The sequence below is a fragment of the Pteropus medius genome, unplaced genomic scaffold, assembly GCF_902729225.1.
Source record: "Pteropus medius unplaced genomic scaffold, Ma_sr-lr_union100, whole genome shotgun sequence".
Taxonomy (NCBI): domain Eukaryota; kingdom Metazoa; phylum Chordata; class Mammalia; order Chiroptera; family Pteropodidae; genus Pteropus; species Pteropus medius.
In genome coordinates this window covers 12,848,023-12,873,478 of record NW_024347788.1, presented here as the reverse complement: position 1 = coordinate 12,873,478, position 25,456 = coordinate 12,848,023, and the positions used below count along the sequence as shown (strand labels likewise).

The 25,456-nt window shown below is 49.0% G+C and overlaps 1 protein-coding gene across 1 annotated transcript in view; it reads right to left on the bottom strand.

The window, feature by feature from the left end:
* The window catches only part of CSMD1 (CUB and Sushi multiple domains 1), a 1,293,618-nt gene that overhangs the window by 252,238 nt on the left and 1,015,924 nt on the right, over positions 1-25,456 (bottom strand). The window contains exon 12 of the mRNA XM_039877340.1: positions 18,145-18,257. Within this exon, the coding sequence (XP_039733274.1) occupies positions 18,145-18,257 (113 nt within the window). The remainder of the gene's footprint in view (positions 1-18,144; positions 18,258-25,456) is intronic.

Below are 25,456 nucleotides of genomic sequence, written 5' to 3'. Positions count from 1 at the left end.
CAGGCCAGACACCCACGCGGCGTGTCCCCCGCGTCACCCAGCTCTTCTCTCCCTGGAGAGAGGCCCTGACCGCAAACGCCCTCGGCCCGCCCGCTACGTCCTTCTCTGCCGTGCGCATCTGCACCTGGACGAACGTCCAGATTCGGACACCGTCGGCTGAAGACGCATGCTTGCCTCTGCGACGCTGGAAAAGAAAACGGAACGTGGCCTGCGGGCCTCTTAGGACCGGTCGTAAGCCATCCCCACACCAGGGACACTCAAAGGTGAACGTGAGAAGTCCATGCCTGACGTGATGAAACACGTTACACGGTGTTATTATTATTAGAATGGGAAACGATGCACGGTTATTAAGGAGGCAGGGAGGTGACCTGGGCCCTGGGCCAGACGCCACCATCTGGCTCTGGCAGAGGTGGGGGAGGACCTTGCCTTCCTGCCCGGAGTGGGGCAGGCACCCTCCTCCCTGGTGCTCGTCCACGTGTAACTTCTATACCCCCAGCCCCCAAAACAGTGCCCGGCACAGCACAGATGCTCCATGGCTATCAGCAAAGGTAGCCATTTAAATCTGCCATTTAATGGTCTTAGCTATGGCGTTGTTCTGTTTCTTTTTTTACTTTTCCATGTCTCCTATATGTTTTACTATCGATGATAATAAATATCATAGCGACATTAGGGTGATATGTCTTTAAAGCAACGAACGTGATGCTCTGTATAGTTATATACATATGACGCCTTACGGTTTCTGAGTAAAAGATATTTTTCTCAATACATCGACAGAAAGCGTTTTTAGGAACAAGTCCAATAGGTGTTTCCTTTTCTTAAACAAAATTATCAGTGGCTTTAGAATTTTTCCACGATGCTAGTATGTTATGACGAAGGGATAATTAAAGACGGAAATTTGAAGGTTATGTCAATTATCATTTCATTAGTTACTTTATATATTGCTCCTCCAAAAATATACTGGGAGGCTAAAAGTGAGGGAAAAAAGTGTGATAAGCAGACAGAAACACTAAGACAGACAGCGTGAAAAACTGGCTTATTGCTCATTTAAAGTATGGAGCTTAATTCTTATCGCTCAGCTGTGGTTGTCATGCATCAAAAAGCTTCAAAGACTGAAGGGCAAACTCATTTTCTCTGCTTGAAGCTCCTGGTAGCGGGGAAAAATAGTCAAATGCTATTGTGTGAATCTATCATAATATTGTTCAAGGGAAAACCCATAAAAATCCTATCTGTTGCCCACTTGATGCGATGTACCCTTGTCAAATCCCATCACCTACTGAAGACCAGCTAAGCCTCCGACGACGGACGGGCCCCCTCGAGCGGCCTCAGCCATTACTGTCGGTCTCCACTTGGGAAATGTCATCGGCGAGGTAGAGGCTGCTTTCATATAAGACACGCGCTTTGACGATTTATGCAGTTCTGACTTTTCCTAGGGCTGAATTTGATAGGCTGTATAATTTGTAAACAAGGTTAAACAAACTTTTATTCCAATGGGACAGTGGAAAATTACATCAACCGTGGCCGTTTCTAGGCCCGCTCAGAGGAGCCCCAGTGAAAAGAGATGGACCCAGCAGGCAGCCGGATCGCACGGTGGATCCACGACGCGAGTCAGTTAGGCTTCGGAAGGGGTCGTGCCCTTTACACGGATGCTACAGTAACTGCATCTTCCCGACGGCGCTCAGCTTTCCCTCTGACAGTACAAGGTAAACAAACAAGGAGTAAATTGCCAAAGCTGCTACTAGCTGCAATTAGATGCAGTTAACTGAAACTTATTTTCCGTGTAACGCAAGGCTTTTTTTATATACACATAAAAATTCAGCAGAACTTACAAAATCGAAAAGTTTCAGAGGTGGGCAACGGAAATGTGGGAGTACTTAGTCTAGGTCTGTGACTTGGTAAAGAATTACTGTGGGATTTGATTGTTTTTTAAACTAAACCTTATACTTTGAGAGAATTGTAGGTTCACATGCAGCTGTAAGAACACAGAAAGATCCCACATCCCCTTCATCCAGCTCCCCGACAGGAACGTTTACCATTTGATACTGATGACGAAACGGGCAAGATACAGACCACTGCCCTCGGCACAAGGATGCCGGCTGGTGACCTTCACAGGTCCTCTCCCTCACCTTTGACAGCCACTCATCTGCTCTGTCATTCCACGGTGTTATAGAAATGGCATCTTATTGCACGTCACCTTCAGGATCAGCTTTGTTTCAGTCGGCACCGCTCTGGGGAGACTCACCCAGCACCAACGGTTGATTCCTTGTTCATTGCTGAGTAGTACTCCGTGGTACGATGGGCCACAGTTTCTTTAATTATTTGCATGTTTAAGGACATCTAGGTAGTTTCTTATTTTTACTATTGTGAATAAAGCTGCTATAAACACTCCCGTTTATGTTATTATATTATGCTACTGTGGGACATACATCCGCCAGACTGTTTTGCAGAGGGCCTGCCCCATTTCACATTCCGACCAGAGGTGTTAGAAAGATCCAGTTTCTCCACGTCCTTGACAGTGTTTGGTGTTGTCATTATTGCTCTTTTTAATTATACACATTCTGATACGTGTGTAACAATATCTCACTTTGGTTTGAATTTGCATTTCCCTGATGGCTAATGTTGCTTATTTGCCATTGTGATATCATCTTAGATGAGAGGTCTGTTCGTATCATTTCCCATTTGTTAATTTGTGAGTTGAGTTTTGGAAGCTCTTTATATATTCTAGATACTTCTAGTCCTCTACCGGATATATGGTTTAAAAGTCTTACAGTTTATAGCTCGCCTTTTATCTTTTTCATACAGTCTTTCGCAGAGCAAATATTTTTAATTTTGATGAGGTTTATCAATTTTTTCCATTTATGGATTATGTTTTGGTACCAAGTTTAAGAACTTGCCAAGTCCCAAATTATAAAAACTTTCTCTTATCTTTTTCTAATACTTCTATAATTTTACATTTCATATTTAACTTTCATATCCACTTTAAGTTGGGTATACAGCAAGAGACATAGATTAAGGTTTTTGTTTGCTTTTTAGTATTTATGTCCAACTGACCCAGTGCCATTTGTCAAAAGGACTATTCTTCCTATTTTGAACCGCTTTTGTGCCTTGTAAAAACCAGATGGGTGATTTCTGGGCCCCTCATGCCATCCCGCTGAGCCATGCATCCGCCCGCCCCCCAATACCAAACAGTCGTGATGGCTATAGGCAAACAGTGAGTCTTCACGTGGGCCAGGCTGCTTTTCCTATTTTATTCATTTTCTAAAATTCTTTTAGCTATTCTAGTTCCTTTGCCTTTTCATATAAATTTGATAGTAATCTCACCTAGTTTTCCAAAAAAAATGTTGCCGAGACTTTGATAGCAATTGGCAATCAGTTTTAGGAGAACTGGCATTTTTAGTTTCAGTCTTCCAATGAATGAATATAGCGCATCATACTCTCCATTTACTTTGATCTTAAATTTCTTTCAACAAGATCTTGTCATTTTTGGCAATCACTCATTGTTTTGAGTGATTGTAAGTGGTACTAAATTTTTTATTTTGGGTTTTGAATATTTATTGAATTTTTTAATATTTATTGAATTCCATAGACATACAATGGATTTTTTTAATGCTCATCTTGTATCCTACAATTCACCAAACTGGCCTATTGGTTCTATAAGTTTTTCTGTGAATTCCTTAGAACATTCTCCATGGACAAACATATTACCTGGTTGTACTTCTAGCTTTCTAATAGATATGGCTATTTCTTTTCTTGCCTTTTTGAAACGGCTAGCACTTCCAGGGCCATGCAGAGTGAGAGTGGGGGGAGCGGGCACCCCGCCTTGGTACCAGTCTTAGGGGAGACTCCCTGTCCTGAAAGCTTAGGTTCCAGTGTTACCCGTAGGTGTTTTCAGTAGATGCTCTTTATCAAATTGAGCAAAGTCTTCTCTATTCCTATTTTTTTCCTGAGGATTTTTATCATGGATGGGTGCTGTAGCTGGTTGAATAGGGGTCCCCTCAAATATACATCCACCTCCTCATCCTAAGGAAACCGTAATGTGAATTTATTTGGAAAAAGAGTCATTGTAGATGTAATTCGGTTAAAGGTCTTGAGGTGAGGTGATTACTACACGTCATCTGGGTGGACCCTAAACCCACTGCTCAGTGTCCTGAGAAAAACACAGGCAGCTATTGAAGGGATGGAGCCGTGAGGCCAGGCACACCGGGGCAAGTCCAGGGGCGGGAAGGGACAAGGACGCTTCTGCCCGAGGTCCGGGAGGGAGGGCCGCTTGGCCCGCAGAAGACAAAGAATGCATTTCTGCTGTTGTAAGCCACCGACTCTGGGGAGGCCGGTTTCCTCAAAAACCTAGTACAGGTGTTGGGTGCATTTTGTCAAATGCTTTTTCTATAGCAATTGATATAATCATGTGCTTTTTCTTTTTATCCTGTTAATATGATGTATTATATTAATTGACTTTCAAATATTAAATTGGTCTTTCACCCCTGGAAAAATAAAACTATATCTGGTCATGGTTTACAAATCTATATATCTATATGTAGACATATAGATATATCCGCACACACATACATATGTGTATTTTAGTTCTATTTGCTAATATTTTGTTAAGGACCTCTGTATCTATATTCATGAGGGATACTAGTCTGTCATTTTCTTTTCTGTAATGTCTTTGTCTAGTCTGACATCATAGTAATGTGGCTCCATAATTAATTGCCAAGTGTTCTTTTATTATCTGGAGGAAATTGTGTAGCATTGATTTTAACTTTTTTAAACATGTTTTTATTATTTTTAATTACTAAAATGGCTATTTTCCATTTTGAATCAAAATATTTGTTTAAAATTATAATCGTAATGAATTGTGTTTGTGTGACAATTTAAAAAATAGAAATCAAGCATTATATTTATGCCTGTGATGCTTTATGAAAAAAACTAACTTGGGTATATACTAGAGAGAAGTATTTTCTGCATATCTCTTGCTTAAAAAAATATGTGAAAAGATAAATTCACAAGGTTATCTTGCCAGGTTATTTTTAAAGCAAAAGACTAGAAACTAGAAACGACCCTTCGATAGGTTGGAAGACGGATGAAATAAACCGTGGCCCGTCCATCCACACTGTGGGGTGCTGTGCAGACGGAGGGAACCGAAGAGAGAGGAGAAGCCAGAAGGGAGAGGGAGGGGCTGGGCAGAGGGCGGAGCGACATTCTTAAGCCCCACAGGAACCGAGTCAGCAAAACGCGCTCTGGGGCAGACTCGGTGGGTCGACTGACTCTCTTCCTTCTACGAATAAATTGCCAGAATAAAAAAATAAGACGGGATAAAAGTACATGTTAAAGATACTTTCCATAGCATCGACCCATCGCTATCACACAGCAATGCGTTTTTAATGATAATTTTAGTACTTAACGGCACGTCACAATGACGGAGAACAGAACCACGCGGGCAGCGAGCGTGGGTCTCCCTGGACGAAGACGCGCTTTCTCTAACGACCCCGCAGGAAGGGCGCAGATGCATGTGAGCAGCTATTACATTCTGGAGACTGTCACGTGTCCACGTGCGCATGTATATCATCATCTTACTTAGTCTCATGAAACGTCTACAGGGTAGATTTATTGATGCTTATTTGACAGACAGTTCAGAACAAAGAAGTAAATTAAAGCTGAGATTAACTCAAGCTCACAGCCCGAAGCAGAAGCCAAGTTCCTACGGCTCCGACGGCCACGGCCGCGACGTTCTGACACACTTTTTTTTTTTTTAACGGAGCAGAGACCTCAGGAGAGTGAGGGTGTGAATCTGTGCCCCGCAGAGGATGAGGGAGAAAGCCTGGAGCAGGGGGAGCCAGCAGGGGGACAGGTGCAGTCACCGAGGTGGACATCCATTGTCGGGGTGAGAACAGGAGAAACCAGACCACGTGGCTGGTGACGGTCTCTGATTTGTTTTAATAAAATCAGCAAGAATAAGACCAAAACAATACAATAGTAAAAGGATAAGACTCTAAGGAAAGACAGAAAAAAAGAGACACCACCGGCAACAGAGGGGTGATATCCTTGAAAAACACAGAGCTCCACTTCTCCGGCGACAGAAAAAGCAAAAGCGTGACATTCGGATGCGCCGTTTCGGCCGCGGGAGAGTGTGCGCAGAGGGACAGCGAACGGGCGGCTCGTCCTGAGCCCACCGGGGGGGAACGGAGTGTCACGGGGAGTCACAGACGCCGCCCCAGGCCTGCGGCGATCGTGACATTTTTGACGAGAAAGTGAAGAGTTTGGAAGGATCACATTAAAGTTGAAACGGGCTGAAAACTAATTTGAAGTTGATCGTGAAGGAATCGACTGCAGGAAGGAAACGGCCTCGGCCGCCGGCCTTCGGGGAGGGCGGGAGGGGGAAGGGCCGGGACCCGGCTTTCCAGAGAGAGGGTTTCCGAAGCCAAAACCACACCTACATCGCATGCACGAGCCACTATAAAACGAGTTTCCTTTTCTTTCTAGAGAACACCCCTTCAGGTAAGCTGCAGATTTATCTAGACTGTTTGTAAAACACACGATGTAATTACCGCTTCCGACTGAGCACCCTTTTATAGACTTTAATGAGCTTTTGCATGTACTTATGCAGTTTATCCATACAAAACCCCAGTTATCCTGGTCCTCACTTCACAGATAATGAAACCGACGAGCAGATGATTCGTGATTAGCTCAGGGCCACGCCGGCATCTAAAAGCAAAGCCTGGGATAATATGCCGTTAGTCACAACTTAAACTCCACAGACGAACAGACTGCTCTGGTGGAGGCCCCAGGCAGCGCACACAAAACAAAAGCTGTTTAGAAAGTCTAGTTAGCAGGTGAAAAAAGGATCTTGCAGAAAGTAAAGAAAGAGAGGAAAGAAGGAAGGCCGGAAGGAAGGAAGGGCGGAAAAAGAGGAAAATATGCTACTTTTTGAACGTATTTTTTTGAGTATCATATGGACAAAACTACGTATGCTGAGATAATCTAGACTTCGGCATGCTGACGTCTAGGAGATAGAATACGCTAGAAATAGAAACGCGTGCCGTGCTCAGGTTTTCTGCTCTGAACTCTAGCTGACAGCCTCAGCGCACCGTCTTCCAGCTCGTGGAGCACGTGGAGCACGTGGAGCACCTGAGCACGGCCTGGCGCGGGGAAGGCCGGGTGCGGCCAGCGGCCGTCTGCACGCAACGCCTTGCGAACCAAAGAGCCGCGGAGGGCAAGAGTCAAAAAAAAAAAAAAATGGTGAAACGTGAACTCATTCGGGAAGCAGGAAATTCTCGATGACATCAAAATGCCGCACGGCATCCGCCGCTGTACTTGGAGCACCTCGTCACTGAGAGGATTTAGAAAACGTCAGAAGAGCGACAGACACGATCGAAGCACTCGGGGTCTGAGGAGAGATGGGGGGTCTCAGCGCAGCAGGAAAACGGGGCGCCCCGTGCCCCGTGTCTGCCAAACACACGAGAGGAAAACAGACGCGCATTTTTCTCACGACGCGATTTCAATACCACTGAATATTTTAATGAAATAAAAATGCTGATTTTGTCAGTGAAGATAAACGGCCGAGTCCCGTGAAGGGGAAATGCAATGCACAAAAGGACGACGAGGAGACCGTCTTCGAGAAGCCGGCTGAGCTCCGTCGGGTGGCAGTCGGGGACGGAGTGGGAGCCTGGCAGCATCGCGGGTCCGTGTCCCTGTTACTCAGGGCTCGGGGACCCGTGTCCGGCAGATGCTCGTAGCTTTGCGGAACGGGAGGGGCGCACGTTGCTCGTGGGAGGACCGCGGAGCCCACGCCCGGCGGAGGCTCGGGGACGAGCGGCGGGGCCTTGGCCTGTCTGACCGGTCTGTCCTCTGCCCTGCGGCTCGCGCTCTCCTTTGGAAGCTGCTCCACGTTCCTGCTCCGTGACTTGAGTGGTGCCGGCGACCAGGCAGCACTCCCTCCCAGCCCGGCCTCTGCGGTGACCGGTGACTTACAGTGGCCAATCAGACCCAGCAGGCGACGGTGGGGACATAGCCGGGCAGGACCTCTCGGCCACTGAGGACGGAGACGGATGCTGCAGACATTTTCCTCAGTCATGCCTTCCTGAGACCGTGTACTGTAAGAATATAAGCTCAGGGGAGAAGCTAAGAGACATTTCTTCTTTTTTCTTTCTTTCTTCTTTTTTGGGGGGCGGAGGGGGCGGGTCACGTACAGAGACCCTCTGAGAATGAAGCCACGAGAAAAGAAAGCGTTGCTGAGGGCCTGGGAGGCAGCGATGGCCTTCGGGGCTCCCAGAGCTGCTTAGGCGTTTGTCTCTCAACAGCAAGCAAAGAGCTTTCTTTGTTAACAGCAGACATAGAGTTAAAACAAAACCAGATTGACAGAAAATAAGGTCAATCGTGAGGACAGAAGAAAACATGAAAAGCATTTTGGTGTCTGTTTTTGGCGCCATCTTTCAAAAGGCTGACCGGACCCTCTCCTGGACGCGGGCTCCGCCCGCCTTCCCCTGAGGCCGGAGGAGGAAGGAAGGGCGTGGGAAGGGGAACATGTCTATGGAGGGGGAAGCAGACGTTCTCGTCTTATTAACCAAGACGACTCCCCTGAGATGCAGGGCTTGGGGGAGCCTCAGATCTGACTTGTGAAGTGCGGGGTGGCTGAGTCCACGTGTGCCAAGCCAAAGGGCTGCAGGCCAAGTGGCGGCCTGAGTCGGGCTCCCAGGGGTCGGGGGACCCGGTGGGGCCAGCCATGGCCTTCGGGGCCCCCGGCAGCTGGTGTTCTGGCCAGCAGAGACCCCTCAGTGTGCCCCCTGCCAGTCCTTACGGAGGTTCCACGCAGATGTTTTACACAAAAGTCACTAACCCCGTCAATTCGCGCTTAGGCTGGAAAGGTCACTCAGGCTTAACTAACGCCATGCGAAAAGGCCCTCTGCCAAACGGAGCGTGCAGGAAGCAAGGTGACAGCAACCCTGACCCTAACCCTAAGTGAGCAGCTGTACGTAAGCCGGAACCCGACCAGCGTCTGGAGGATGGTGCAGGAACCTACTCAAAGTGACAATCACGGAGAAGTTTGCTGACCACACTCAAGGTCAGCCCGGCACAGGCAGCGTCCAAACCCTTGCAACACAATCACTCCCTGTGACTGCTTTAAGACATCTGAATAAAAAAGTGTCCTAAAACATTTGCCTTAAAATGGCATAAATCTGAAGTTTAGAGAGAAGCTGCATTTAAATGTTGAAAAATACTTGAGAGACTGAATTCAGTATTTTTTTTCTTTTAAGACATTTTATTTCTAATCAGCAAAACTCTACATATTCTCATTTCCCCCGTTCTCCCATTCTCATACTCCTGTGTGAAGCTGTCACACAGACCGGATTGTCTTTGCCCACGTCACAGACAGCCCCGAGCTCCTCCGGCGTCTAAGCGCACACGCCGGAGGAGCGAATCCGCCCTGCCCCGTTCTGTCTGTTCTCTGTAGCAAAAAGGAAATAAACAGAATGATCCGCGGGAGAACGGAGCAGACGGCGTTTTAACCGTCCGTCGTGAACTTTCGCATTCTTCTCAATGCTCGGAACTTTACGAAACCCCGGTGTCTGTGGCCTGGGACGAACGCCACAACCTCGCCAACGGAAGAGAGAAAGTCGGCGGCCGGGCCAGCTCGCCAGCACGCAGGCTTCAGGGGCCTCGGCTTCCCTCGTGAGTCTACGGCACTCAGAAAACGATTCGATTCACTGACATTCTCATTTCCTGTCCCACACGCCAGCCTTTACTCCAACGACAGACGCTGACTATGGCATCCGGCCCTCGGCCTGCCGCCCCCTCTGCTGAGAAGATGTGCCTTACCCACTCCAGGGCCCGTCGGGCTTCAGGACCGACCAAAGCCACGACCCTCAGACAAGTGTCCTCCTACCCCCGAGCACGTGGCTGCACACACGCTTAGGGCAGGCTCGGCGTGTCAGGATCTGGGCGGAAAGCTGTCACATGCTCTTCGCTGCTTCTCCACTCCACGTCCCCGAATCGTTTCCTGCCACGTTGTGAACCTACGTGCTTTCTGTATTTCTACGCCGGCGCTGAAATATCTCCAGCGGAGGGTCTTCCTTACGAAGGAAGTGACCTGCTTGCCAATCAGTCCTAGAATCAGCTTCCCATCGAAACCAAATATCCATAGGACCTGGATTACTATCTTTTCCAGAGCTGGGCAAAGAGCCTGCAGGTGACTGTTCCCACCTGCCGTCAGAGATGAAGCCAGAAAGGCCAGAGAATTTCAGAGCAAACTGGAGAGAAACTAAATCTCAAGCCCGGGTCCCTTGGCTGACGCTCTGCGGGCTGCGCCGGCCTGTCCCCGGGGTCCTGCCACTCTGCCACACCTCGCCCACCGCAGTGCGGCGCAGGCTGGCGTCCGCCCTGCTTCCTCTCTTTATGCATCCAACATGGCACTGACCTCGTTTCCGCGCTCCCTCTTCCCCACAGAAAGGCAGCAGCAAAACATCGAGTTTACACACTAAGGTTAAAAACGCATCGAGCTGAGTGACAGAGAAGCGCAGGTGATGAGCGGACCCCCCAGGCTTACGGGATGAGTGAAGGTGTGAAGATTTAAAGAAATGCAGGTGCACTTAGAGGGGGCAGGGGTCCCATTCGTAACGGAAATCCGTCATGCAGAAGGCGACCCATTTCTAAACGGACGGCGTTTAGTATCCCGCAAGGACGCGCCTCTGCTGCGCTCACCACAAATTCCAAAGAAGGTGGGACGTGGACGGGGCAGTGAAGCCTGGGGATGAAGCCAAAGAACAAAGGTCAAAAGCCTTTAAGCGCAAGTGGACAGCGTAGTATCTGACTCCAGAATCCAAGCGAAGATGCCAGAGAAAGCGGTCCCATTCGAACGCTCACACACACGGAAAAGCAGGGAGACAGCGAATATGACCAGAAAAAAACCCAGAAATTTCACGTACGAAGCTAAAAATGCAAGCTAGAGGTCCACGTCGCCCGCGACAACGATGACGCGACCGCTTTCATCGTCGAAAAGCACAACTCACGGCGCCTCCGCCACTGCCCAGGACGGACACGCAGACAGGACCCCGACCCCACACGGTGCCGCCACCGTCTCCTGCCTCTCGCAAGCCCACGTGACGCCCCTCACCTCTCACCCCGCTTTATCCGAGACCGAAACTGAACGGGTGATCAGTGTGAAGATGCGACTCGTATGCACCAACCCTACAACTGAAATGTCACGTTTCTACCCCAGAATTCAATGTCCCCAGCTCGGCACTGCCTGCTCCCCTTGCTCACCCGGGCTCACACATTTGATGATGGCTCACCTCACGCTCTTAAGTGGAGGTGTTATTTATAATTCACTCACGAACTGCAGCTCAGGAGGAAACAGAAATTTGCAGTAAGTGGTGCTCCTGATACGTAACATTTTTCTCAGAGCTGGGCCCGTCTGAGCTTACCCTGATGCAAATTCTTCAACCCGCTCAACAAAAAATGAGTAATTATCTGCAACTGAAGATGCTTTCGGCTTTGCCGTAGCGTGCGTCTGTTTGCGTTTTGTTTCAGTGATGGGTATGCTAACCCTACCGTTCTCCAGGTGGGACACCGGCACTGGCTAGGTCAGCTTGTAGCTTATCAGGAGGGAGCATCGGCAGCAGCAAACACGCACGACCGGACGATCCCAGCCTCCGACACTCAAGGATGAATACGTTTGGCTGTTAAGTGGCTTAAGCTAAAATGTCTAAACAAATTATCGGAACAGTTATTTTTTATAATCATGACTTCTCTATTATAACGGAGTTTATATAATTTTTTAATCTCATTAAACAAAGCTGAGCAAATGTGCACCCAGAGTTACTACGCGGATTTATTTTTGTAGTCACCTGCACTAGGAATCTTGGTAAACTTTGGGAAGGCTGCCTGATGAAGAAGTTTCTAAAACGTCGGTTGGAAACAGACATCTTTTAGCTAAGACAGCATGTTTTCCAACTGTGCCGTCGGCTTTTTCACACACTGCCTTGTTCCTGTCTCTCGGAGGACACGCGTCCTTTGGCCGAGCTCTGTGAAGGGAACTTCGCAGTCCAAAGGGTCCCCCGCGCCCCGCTTTAAGCTCTCTCTCTTCTGACAGCTCCACATGGCTGTCGCTGTCTGGACAATGCCGTGCTAACGCCAAGTTTTGCCTTTGGGGGTTAAATCCCTGAACTATGGAATGAACCCAGAGGCCACCGGCTTTAGAAGTGGCTCATCTGCGGAGCCGTTCTGTCCCCGCGGGGACGCCTGTGACCACCAACCCGTCGCCGTGCGGCCGCAGTCCACGATGCCCAGTCAAGTTCACCCGTAGCATCAATCATCACACGCACCTCAAAAGTCACATGTCGCTGACGCCGTCTCTTCGGGGCTGGCGAGATGCCGTCTGAACCACGCGCAGGTCCCTCTGCGTGTGCATCGACTCTGCGTGTGCATTGACTGCGTGTGCATCGACTCTGCGTGTGCATCGACTCTGCGTGGCGTCACGCGCCCGCGCCTCACAGGTGCAGAGGCCTTGCTTCCGGCTCGCCGCGCCCGAGCGCTGCTCACCCCGCGTCGCTGGTGCGTCCCCGGCCACAGCTGGTGGGCGCTGCATCCGGCTTGGAGTCGTCACGCTGAAGCAACTCTTCCCGCGAGCCTGAGCTGGTCCCGTCTCTCCAGGCAGCAGTGCCTCACGGGGGCCTTTTTTCTTTTTAATTTACCCCCCGCGAACTGCATCCCACACGATTTCTGACAATGCAGTTCATCGACATGTGTGGCGAAGTCTGAGCATTATTCTGTGACCAAAACGATCCAGTGTTAACTCACTTAGGTACACCACGGTGATGCCATAAAAACGCGGTGCCCCCGACGATACAAACCCGTGACCGTCTGTGCCGACGCCCAGGCACGAGGCCTCTGGTCAGCCCTCCGCAGTGTCCGACGTGATGGTGGTCACGAGGGCCCCTCCTGAGTTGACAGTTAGTGTTTTTCCTTTATTTTCTAGTGAATAAAAACAATCTGCTGTGACATATAATAATGTTTTGTTTTAAATGTATATACTCAGGTTCTATTACACTGATACAATATTTTAACAAGAATTCTGCTGTATTATTGTTAAGACTCATTTACAAAAACCAATGTTTTTGACCCTCAGTAGTTACTTTTGAAATTTATGCTAGGAATTTTAAAATATAAAATGTAAAAACTATGCACTAAACTTATATTAGCTTACATACACGGTGATACTTAGTATACACGTGAATTATGTATGCAGGTGATTTATGTATTTATAAATTACAAATGTTCATATCATATATATATATAATATAGTAATACATAGTAATTATATATATATATGTAGCATATTTTATACAGTCTGGCTCATAGTCAGATAAGATTGCTTTATATAGGTTTTTATAATTACTTATATCATGTTTTTTACCTTTTAGGTTTTGAATAGATTTTGAATTAAATATTTGTGCGCATAGAAGGTTTTAAACAAATCTTACCTCTCTCCCATCAGTTTCTCAAATACCTATGTCCTTAAAGACTTGTCATTTTTTAAACTTCACATGATTTTTCAATAATTTTCTTACGCCAAATAATCAGTTAGCATTCCCCCACGTACATGTGTGCATGTGTGTGCGTATATATACACAAACACGTGTATATGTGTACATAAAATACAATGTATATGAACACGTGTAAACACGTACGCACACATATACCAACGCGAGTCTAACAAGATGGCTCACTGACGTTAGCCTGCTTCCTGTGCTCCTGACTCACGGGTACTTTGTCTCTGAGTTGCTCCCTGCTCCCCCACTCCACCCTGTGATTCCCAGGAGGACCCCCAGGCTTCCTCCCCCAGTGGCTGTAACATGAAGCCTTCTTCCAGAGATGAGTTAACAGAATGTGCTGTGGGGGCCTCCTGTGGGAGCAGAGAGGTGAGCATCTCCCCAGGTCGGAGTAGGGGACAGCAGTGAGGACTTGGCGGACCCAGGACGCGGACGCTGCATGATAAGGTCCATGGGGGCGGTGCCGGCCCCAGGCCTTGTCTCTCCCGGCCACGTCCCCTCAGCACCGCTGCATGTGCCCGGGCCGGGAGGCTGCCAGCAGAGGTCACGCGGGAGCTCCTGGGAGGGACCGGCAGACACCGTGGATGTCTCCGGGCAAGAAGTGTGATCCGGAGCCGCAAGGACACCCTAAAGGAGGTGTACCCCTAACGACACTCAGGGAAGTCTCCGCCTCTGCGTGAGCTGGGAGGGGTAGGCAGGTGAGGGGGCTGTGGGCCCCCCAGTCAGGACCCAGATTAAATTACTGCTGCTTTGTTAGGATGGAGCCTCTGAAAGAAACTCAAACGGGTTTTAAAATAAGGTGAGGCGCACTGAGCTGAGACACCGTGACTTCGGGTCTGACGGTACACGCGCTGGAAATTCTAGAAGGACACGCGAGGGGCCGCTGCAAGCCACTGCTTTTGGAGATGCCACCCGGCCGAGTCGGAAGGGGCACGGGGCAGGGGGGTGCTGCTGGTCTTATGCAGTTTACTAGGAGCACTAATATTTGTATAGTGAAATAAATCTCACCTGTAGAAAAATCTCAAAATTAAAAGTGTGCATGCGAATATTAGCCAGCATGTCTCACTGTGCACCATGGGCTGCCGACGGGCCCAGTCCTCAGAGTGTCAGGACAGACTCGATGCGGCTGTCGTTATTTGCCCATCTTTTTTTTGTTTTGTTTTTTCAATGAGGAGTCTGACATACAAAGTTTAAATAACTCCCCGAAGTTACACAGCTAACCGGGGACGGGGCGGGGGTGGGGGTGGGGAGAGCTGTGTTCTTAACTGTTACACTTTGGTTAGTTAAAATCATGCAATAGCAAAACCCAGAAAGTTAAAACATATGTATAATTTTCTGATAATATAATTAGTGAATAACTATGTTTTAAGTCAAATAATTACTCATGTACGTGACGATCACCTTCACAGATGGTTTTATTTGATCTCCAACTACCAGCTTAATGTAGCACTCTGGGAATTTCAATATCCATATGTCTTCTTTTGATACATAATGTTCTCTCAATTTTTCAAATCCTCAAATCTCATATTCTCTATTTTAATTATCTTTGTAATTTTGGTTGTTTTTTTTTTTTTCCGAAAGATCATATACGGCCTTAAACTGGCACTGTCTCAGGGGCTGACGGCCATCCAGGTCCCCGTGACACCTGGCTTTGCAGCAGAGACTGTGGAGACTGTGAAGAGCGCTCAGTGGAGTCCGGGTAATTACAGTCGATGCCATGGTCGTTCAGGCTGAAATACGACACCTGGAGGGATAATGATGCTGCAGCTGAGAGTCGTCGGTTCCTGGGCCCAGGAGTCAGGAAAGGCGCCGCCGCCCCAGGCTCCGTGCCGTCGCGGTCGGACGCGTGTCTTCATGCTGCTCACTCCCTTCACGGCCACCTGCCCCGCTGTCCTCACGTGCTGGCTCTCCACTGGGCTCTCGGATGCCAGCGGAGGCAGCAAAGTGCAGGGCCCGTGCGAGGCATGCCTTCCTGAACTGCACAGTCACGCGGAAGTCCAGGTAAGGGTAAGTCTAAACCTGCAAATGTCAGAATGTCCTCAGCCGTGATCTGCACTTTCCAGCCCTAACCTTTGGGGTGTAAATACCATATTTTGCTGTCACGCTCCTTATTTTAAAAAGTCACTAAGTCGCCCCTCCCTGTGTTTCCAGCAAGGAGGCATCTTTCACACTCTGCAAATAAGGACATCATGTCAGGCCCTGTCCTCACCACGGGGCTTTGTCACGGTGGGGCTGGGACCCCTTCAACCCACAGGGAAGAGCATAGGCACGCCAGGATGTGTTTGCCCACCTAACTCAGGACACTGTCGCCCAAAGTGCTTATTGTTTTGAGGTTGGTAGATGCACCTTCATCATCTGCCTCATGGGCTCGACGTGCAATGCCTTCTTGTTACGTCTTCAGCTCCTGGATACTCTGGAGCAGTGGCCCCCGACCTTTGTGGCACCAGGGGCCGGTGCTCCTATGAGAATCTGATGCCTGAGGATCTGAGGTGGAGCAGAGGCGTGATGCCGGCGCTGGGGAGCGGCTGCAGATACAGATGAAGCTTCGCTCGCCCGCCCGCCCGCCCGCCCGCCCACTCCCCTCCTGCTGTGCGGCCAGTTCCTAAGAGGGCACTTTGGTACGGGTCCACGTCCGGGGGGTTAGGGACCCTGCTCTACAGTACACACTTGGAAAAGAAGAGCATATTGTCTCCTCACTCGAATTCACACAATGAAATTGAAGAGAAGTAAAATCCCAACTCTTCGGATGAACATTCCTCATTTTCACCTGTATGTGCACGCACCCATCATGTCAAAGACGTGATGAGCTCAGTAATTCACGACAGAACCAGTAAGATATTCTACAAACCGTTCCAGAGGAGAAGCCAAAGACCGTGCGTGCCCAGAGCCCTGGGGACACGAAATGAGTGCTCCTGGGTGCAACGTCGCCGGCATCCGCAGGGCGTCGACCGACTGCAGCGCCTGCCCACAAAATCCAGGCACGGCTGCCGCTTCCCCAAGCTGTCGGCACTGAGAAAGCGCGCAGGGACGGCGAGGCGCGGATGCTACGGAGGCAGATGCCCAGGAGTGGACCGAAGGCTGAAGTGTTGCCTAGAAACGTTTTTTTCTCCAGGTCTGTTTCCTAATTTTTTTTTTCTGACAATACCTTACAAATGAATTCTTCCTTTCATTTGAACACTGTTCCTACAGCAAAATAACGTAAATAATAGGCATTTCTATGGTGTCACAGAATTTTATAATTTGTTAGTTCCTTCGAATTTTGAAACGTATCGAAAGTATCTAAAATTTTGAAAATTTAGGTAGTTATGTGAAACATACATTTATGTTTTATTCTGAACGCCTACTGTGTATTTTCTTAGATTATAGTTTATAAATGCGGTTTCTTTTCAATAACGAATTTGTGTGTGTATGTTAGTAAAAGTATCTGGGTGGGTTAAAAAATGCAATTTCCTGGTTACTTTGGTAAAATAATTATCAGCCCACAGGTGTTTGCAGGATAGTCAATGCCGAAAGGCTTCTTGTGGCTACAGCTGCGGTTCAAGACGCCCATAGGTCCTCGTCGATCTGGGTAAAATGACCCCTAGTTCGCTGTGGCTATGTGTCCGTAAGTGCCTGGGAGTGTCGCAGAGTGGGACCTAGCACTGCTGTCCCCTAAGGTGTCCTAGGGTGCCCGAGGAGAGGCTGGCCTGCCCCGAGGCTCACAGCTAGGCGGGCATCCGGCTCTCACAGCTACGTGTCGAGCCGGGGCCTGAGTCAGTGGCCAGACGTGGGAACGGCCGGCAGAAACGTGCACATACGGGCCATGCCAGGCGCATCACACCGTTCTTTCTATTTCTGCTTACATTTTAAAATTTTCCAGAATAAAAAGGTATTCCAAAATACCAATCAATAGGCAAAGGCGGAAGATGCCTGCTTCCCTAGGGGCCCTCCCCGATGGCACACGGAGGGGCGCCAGGCGGGGGCCTCGAGACAGGGGCACAGGGGGCAGGGCCCTGGGCTCATGCCGCTGGCGCGGGCCTGCCCCCCACCGGCAGGCTGCTCTCAGGACCAGGCTCCTCCGAGATGAAGCCCCGCCCCGAAGGAGCGCTCTCTGCCCACGGCGGTCCACGGTCCGCGGTCCCCGCTCCTCCAGCGAGTGTCCTTCTCCCCACATATGCACGGAGCAGTGTCCCCGCCTCCCCCAGAAAGAGCCCACACCGCTGTGCACGAGGATGCGTGTAATCCAGCTTCATCGGATCAATGCCACTCACATCCATGCGTCCTTCGGAACGAGTCTCCCTAAGTCACGAGCACGACTCCCCCCCGGGAGGATAAACGCCGAGGTCCACACGTGCACACACATCCCATACATCGCACTCTGTGCTTAGTCTTAACGATCGAGTCGATGCCATGATGAAACACATGACGCCAAGCCAGGCCTGCAAAACGTTAAAAATTCTCCTTCGCAGCAATGGACCTGAAAGATGGACCTTAACTACGGAAACTGGAACGATACAGCCCTATTTTTAAATTTCTTAAACATTGCTCTGACTTTGATTTCACTTCTGTTTACCAGGGGGAGGACGGCCCGCACCGTCTGCAGAAACGCGTCCTCGGGCCCTACCTTGGTAAACGGCTTTGAATCCCGGGGACGCGATGCTGTCGTCGGACTGCAGATGCAGCCACATCTGGTTGCTCATGCTCACGATGAGGTCGGGGACGCTGGAGCCGGTGAGTCTGCACAGGAGGGAAACGTCACAGCGTTACTTAAGGCACTGGTTATTGCCACTTTTACCTGCAAGGGGCCGGGGTCTGGGGGGTCTCCTGCTACTTAAATAAGCCATATGTACATATACCAAGACCCTCCTTCAGAGCATCAATAGCCATGTGTAATTTACATTCCTGTTTAAACCTCAGTAATACTTGTGTTTTACAGTAATTACTCTATTCTGGAACTGCGAATCTGTATCTTTTATTTTAAAAATCAACAGGGCATCCAACCACCCCGTTTGTCTGAAACCGAAGGCCTTCTCCTGGTGCAAGACTTTCAGTGCTAACACTGAGACAGTTCTGGGAAAAGTGGGAGGGGCTGTCACCCGATGTGGAGAGTTATACCTGACGGAGGGCACCGTCATACAGCACCCACGCCACCCACGTGAAAGCATCTCTAAGCTGACACATGTCCCGGTTCACTCACAGAGTGCTCAGAATGTCTAGTCAGGGGTTAGCATGTACCTTTACCACAAAATCTCTTTCAAAAGTGCAGTATACGACGGAATATTATTCAGCACTAAAAAGAAATGAGCTTACGAGCCATGAAAAGCCCTGGAGGAAGATGAGAAGCGTGTTACTAAGTGAAAATAGTCCATCTGCAAAAGCTACATCCTGTGTGATTCCAAGTTGATGACATTCTGGAAAAGGCAACACTATGGGGACAGTCAAAGGTCGTCAGAGGATGTGGAGGGATAAATCGGGAGCACCGGATTTTTAGGGCAGCGAGACCACAATGACACACACGTGTCATTATACATTTGTCTGAGCCCACACAGCGCACGAGACCGAGAGTGAGCACTCAGGTGAGCTGCGGACTCTGGGTGCCGGCGTCCAGTCATCACCCACGTCCCCTCTGGAGCGGGACGTCGCAATGGGGGAGGCTGTTCTCGTGGGAGGTCAGGGACTGTACGGGAGACCCCGTACCTTCCTCTCGATTTTGCTCTGAACATAAAACTGCTCTAAAAAAAAAAAATTAGGTGCAACATGTATACAGGTAACCAAAGGTGAGCACACACTGAGATCACTCACAGGACGCACAGCTTGCGCAGCTGAAACAGATTCGGCAAATCCGCTGAACATTTTCTCTGCATGTTAATGTCCAGGCCACACCGAACGGACATTTCAATGAAACGCTCCTAGCATATGAGCCAAACAGGGGCACGGCCCAGTGTCGGCCAGTGACCAGGGACACGGACCCCGCGCGGCGGGCCCACAGGAAGGCATGTGGACATAGGAAACGTGCAAGAAAGAAGCCAGTGCAGCCAAAACGAATGTGTCCGACGCAACAGGCACCTCTGCCCTCGGCCGAGCGGCTCCGGGGCTCCGAACGCACGGCCTGCCCCATCCGTCCCCTGCTCTGTCCGTCGCCGCAGCGGCGCCCCCGGGCGGGACGGAGCACCCGGGTCCTCCCGGGAAGGTGCGGGCGCCTTTGCCACTGCGAGGCGTGCGGGAGCTCGCGCAACGCCCCCCGCACGTCGGAACCAAAGACGGTGTTTCGGAGAGTGACGCGCAGCCGCTGGGTGTGAACTTCCGTCCCGAGAACTTTTTCTCCGCTCTTCCGGTGGGACGGGTCGTTTCCCGGGTTCGGGGAATCTGTCTTCCCGAAGCGCGCGCTTCCTGCAGCGCCGCAGGCCCCCGAGCGCGGACTGCGCATGCCCAGTGTCGGCCGCCGCGCTCCCTGCTCGGAAGCCCCGCCCAACTGTTCTACGCATGCGCATTACGTTTGTCTCGTGTAAGCGCCGTAGATTGTTTCGTATTATTTTAGTCAGTTTATTTATATTAGTTTTATCTGATCAGTTCTGCCTTTTAGTTACTACATACCTGATATTACACTTAATTCTATTGTTTTCCCTTTTTTGATTACTCATTTGTGCGTATTTATCGCTTTTATCTTTATCTAATTCTTTTTTCCAACATTCAAAGATGTCATTCTGTTGTCTTTTCGTCTTTTGTTTCTATTGAGAAGACTTCTCTTGAGCTCACACTTAGTCTTTTGAAACTGTTTCTTTATTCATGCTGCTTTTAAGAACTTGTGTTATTTTTCAGAAGATTTATTACAATGTGCCAGGATGCGGCTTTCTCGGTATTATCCTGACTGGTAGAATTTCTTGAATCTCTACCTCAATGTGTGACTGGTATTGGTAACTGATTGGCGATTATGTCTTCAAATATTGGTGATGCCTCATTCGCTTCTCTCTTCTCTGGAACTCCAGTTATACCTTCTGTACATACGTTCTGTACACACATTGTTTTCCACTTCATTTTCAGTGTTTTCTACTAAACTATCTTCCAATTCAAACCATATATATCAAGGTCTTTATTGCAGATATTGTATTTTCAAATTCTTAAATTTTCACACTTCCATTTGATTTCCTGTTATAGATAGCTTTCTGGCACATTCTTTGAAAATTTCGTTTATTTTCTTTAACACATGAATTGTAGTTCATTATCCAAGTCCCTGAATGATAACTGCGATGTCTGGATAGCTCGTCCTTTTTCAATTGTCCATCTCTTCGTCACCGGGGTCTGTTTCTGGGCCTTTCAGGTCATTTTGATTCAACACCAGACTGCGCACGAAGCACCAGAGAAGCTGTGTGTGGCCATCTTCCTTCTGTGGGACTCAGTCCCCTTCAGGCTGGGAGGGTGACCTCCTAGATCCAGTGCTATTTTAGTTGCCAGCACTCACAAACGATTTGTTTAAAACAGAGAAACAAGTGTTACTGTTACAATTTGCAACTGCTCGTCTGTTTGAAACAGGATCGTTTTTCAATAATTTATAACTAAAAACTAAAATTCTGGTTTTGATAAAATAGTTTAGCAGTCTCATTACACACATATGCTTTCTTTAAAACAATTTCGTTTTCTCCCAAACTGACTTTATAGTACATCATGTTTTGATCTAAACTGAAAGATGAAATTATTCTAATGAATCACTAAGTGATTTGGTTTATCCGTTAGAGAACCATAATCACGTGTTCTCTGGGGAGCGAAGCCGTCGTATGTAAGGGGTCTAGCTCTCCATCGTCTGTCCCTTGCTGCTGGAATCCCCAGCCTGGGCCACACGCCCTGGCTTTCTAACCATTCTCCAGAACTGCTGGCGTTTCTTGGCTTCCAGGTTTTGGCAAAGACTGGAATTCCTGCCTCGGTTGCCCATCCTTCCTGGATAACATCGAAGAATCTTTCAGACTCTGAGGATCTCGGGGGCACTTCTGAGGCTGTGTGAGGCCACGTGGGGACATTCATGTGCTGGTTACCACAGAAGCCCGCGGGAACTTCACTTTAGACGAGCGTATCACAGGCTTCTCCCTCGACGTCTGTCTTCTACCAAACCCTGAGCTCTCTCGAGAGAAAGCTCATGTCTCTTGGTCTTTGTATCCCCAGACTCTGGCATATAACATGCAAAATTTTTGAATAAATGCATAAATGATTAATTTATATTTTCATTTATGCATTTACTGCAAAAACTACATGTTTATATTTATAGGATTATTCCCAAGTAAGGATGTAAACTTTTGTTTCATCTTGGCACACTGAAGACTTGGCATCTGGGGTTTTCTAATAACTCTGTTATTAATTCACCCCATTACCTTAGCAAAATTATAATAACCTCTATGTCAATTCCCTCATCTATGAAATAATTATATTAAATTATCTTGAGTTATTCAGATCTAAAATTCCATTCTCTTTTCTACGGATTTCAGTGAGGGGTGCTGCCTTGCCTACAGTGGTCTGATGAGTCTTACTGCAGTCAGGAGAAAGGTTGAGCCGCAAACCCAAATGAAGCAAGCGACCTTTGATTATGCATATGTTCCTTCCCTACATCCGGGCACGCTGCATTAGGAGAAACTCCAGCCTCTTCCGCAGGAAAATGAACCAGTGCTCTTTAAAGGCCAGTGGCCCCCACACGACGCAGCGACTTCACAATGCTGAGGCTGCTGGGAACGTCACAGTGCGCTTGAGAGCTCTGTGCAGCTCTCTCTTCGGCCCTGGCTAAGAGTCCGCAGCTTCATACGTGCATCGAATGTGTCTGCCACAAAGGAATGGCTGAATCAAGCTGGCTACTTCACCCGACATGGCGCCTTGTCATTTCCGGTGTGGTTGTGGTCAGCGTTTGTCCCTTGGGGTTGCTAGTTAGAACTCCCCTGCATGAACACACCATGGGGGATTTCTCCATTCACCTGCTAAAGGATACTTACATTGTTTCCAGCTTTTTGTTTGTTTGTTTGCTCCTTGCAATTACGTACAGAGTTAATATAATAAACATTTATATAGAGTAAATTTTATTTCTCTAGTGTAAATACCTAGGAGTGGGATTGCTGGATCGCGTGATAACTGAATATTTAACTTCGTCTGAAATTGCCGACCTGTGGCGTTTCACAGTCCCCTGACAGTCTCGGAGATTATGAAGGCGATAATTCTACTTATGTGACATTCTCAACAGTGAAATGATGGTGATGGAGCCTCGTCTGGAGGGTTGGGGTTGGGGCGGAAGAGAGTATGTCTACAAAGGCACCATTTTAGGGGCTGACAAAACTGGTCTGTATCCTGATTTGGGTGGAGACTGTACAAATCTGTGTATGTGTTAATATGTGGAGATTTGTACCCCCAAAACTTCTATTTGACTTTATGTATATTAAATAAAACCCCGCGATTAAAAAATAACTCTGGGCATGCCACAAAGCTATCAAAACATGAAATCGATGTAACATAGCACCTGGAGTAATTTACACCTGCATCCTACTGGCAGTTATCTGAAGGTGGGTGATAAGCCTTTAAAATACTCACTTGGATTGTAAATTGGGTTATTGAAAAGTACGTTCTACTCCTATGTTAAATACTGGCCTAAAAGTCACCTACCTTAAGTCTTGATAGTTCTTTAACACCCTTAATTTCATAAATTCTGCAGGAAGTGGGTTGATGCACAGTGAGCTGGAGGTGGCCAGGAGGTGTGACACAGTGTGATCTGTTCAGGCCCCGGGCTCGACTACTTCGCAGTGGGGAGGAGAGGAAACACTCCCAGTGGGATTCAGAGGTCACGGTGCGAATCCTGGCTAAGAGCTGGCAGGAACGTAGCCACGAGGGCCACAGCGTCACCGGCTTAGCCCGCAACACACCAAGGCAGAAGGAAGGTAAACTCTGGTCACACCACATGACCGCACGCTGAAGCGCAGTGCTGGGCAGGCCCTGGGGGCGCATCGGAGCAGAGGCGGGCCCGACGGCACAGAGGACAAGCACCTGGACGCTTCTCCTGCACACGCCACGTGCCGGTACAGAGAGTCAGGACAGGCAGACGGGAGCGGACCTCTGACTTGTAAGCAGAGCTGACTCTGAAAACTAACCCGAGGCCAAGCCTTTTTAAAGGCTTCGATAATTAACCTGTCATTGGAACCCCAGCCCACAAAATGACCAAGGGCTTCCTGCTGAGCCTAAGCAGGGTGGCTGCCTGCTAAAGGAGGGGTGTATACTGTGCCCGACGTATCCCGACACGTCAGACAAAGAAGCCGGGGTACAGTCTCACGCCAGAGCCGAGAAAATCACAACCCGAACAGGGAAAGACAACAACTCAAAGACCTAACGTGAATCGTGTGGGATTTACCTAACGAGCATTCGTGAAAATGCCTCAGCAACCCTTCGCAAATTTTCCGAAATCAAATAAACAAACGAACAAACGGAACCTCAGCAAAGAGTAGCTACAAGAAAGCGAGATAGAAATTATAAAATAAAGGAAACTTAAAGTAGCGGCTGCAGGTAGGCGATGTGCGATGCTGTCGCTGGCATCGGAGAATTTCCCTACACGGAGCAACAGAGAGAACCCGACCGAGAGAGACAGCGAGCGCCCGCGGGGGCCTGCGGGGCGAAAGCACAGCCGCGGCCTTCCCGCCATCACAGTCTCAGAGAGCTGGCTCGAGGGGCATCGAAAACGTAGTTGGTGAAAACTCCCCGAATTTGGGGAGACACATAAGCCTACAGTTCTGAGGCGCCAAGTGAACCTCAAAGAGGATACACGCAAACAACGGAACCACAAATGAAAGACAAGGCTCAAGGTCTTGAAAGCGGGCAGCGAGGGATGACTCGTGGCATCGGAAAACGCCCGTCAGCTCTCCGTGGTTCCCCATCCGATGCCGCAGAGGTCAGAAAGGAGTGTCACAAAGTCGTTCAAGGTTTGAGAGAAAAGAATGGTCAACTCTCAATTTTTTTTTTTTAATCCAATGAATGCATTCTTCAGCAACGCCTTTAGACCCCTCTACAAGGTCATTCCAGAAGTCGTATGTAATGGCACAGGCTCAGACTAGCTTAAAAGACCAAACAGCCATAAAAGGCAAAGACTCTTTAGACTTGACCCAAAATGACAAGTTGGAAAGAGAAAACTTTATAAAGTGAACCTCCTCAAAATTAAAAACTTTCAGTCTGTGACGGCCCATACGGAGAGGATAAGGAGACCGGTAACAGACCGAGAGAAAGAATCTGCAAACCACGTATCCTACGAAGAGCTATTACCTAAAAAATACAGAGAACTCTCTAAAGTTAACGGTAAAAAAAACCCAAGCAATCTAATCGGAAAATGCACAAATGACCGATGAGGATGTGCAGATGGCCAAGGCGCACGAGAAGGACGCTCGTCATCGTCAGCCTCCAGGGACCTGCACACCACAACCACGAGGGGACGTCCCTGCATGCCGGGAGGAGCAGGGAGACCTAGCCGCCCGTCCGAAAGCTGGCGAAGCCGGGAGAACCCGGGCCACCCGGACGTTGCTGGTGGGATGCGGGTGACGCCGCTGCCCTGGATGACGGGCCAGCAGTCTCTGACCAAGACAGCACGCAGCCGACCCCCAGCTCAGCCAGCACGCTCCCGGGGGCCCGTCCGGGGGACACACAGACTCACGTCCCTGCTGAAGCCAGTACGCAGATGGCGACGGCAGCTTTATTCGTGGTAGACAAGGCCAGGTGACCTGCAGTGGGTGGCACGTCCACACGGAGGGCCCTGACTCGGTGATAAGGCGGACAGAGGCACGGAAGTGCGTGACGTCCGGGAGACCATGGGCTGAGAAAAGCTCATCCCACAAGCCCCTGAGGTGTTGCCCCGGTGACGGCTTACAGACGGGGCACAGACGGGGCACAGACGGGGCACAGACGGGGCACAGACCGTGGGTGTGGAGTCACGC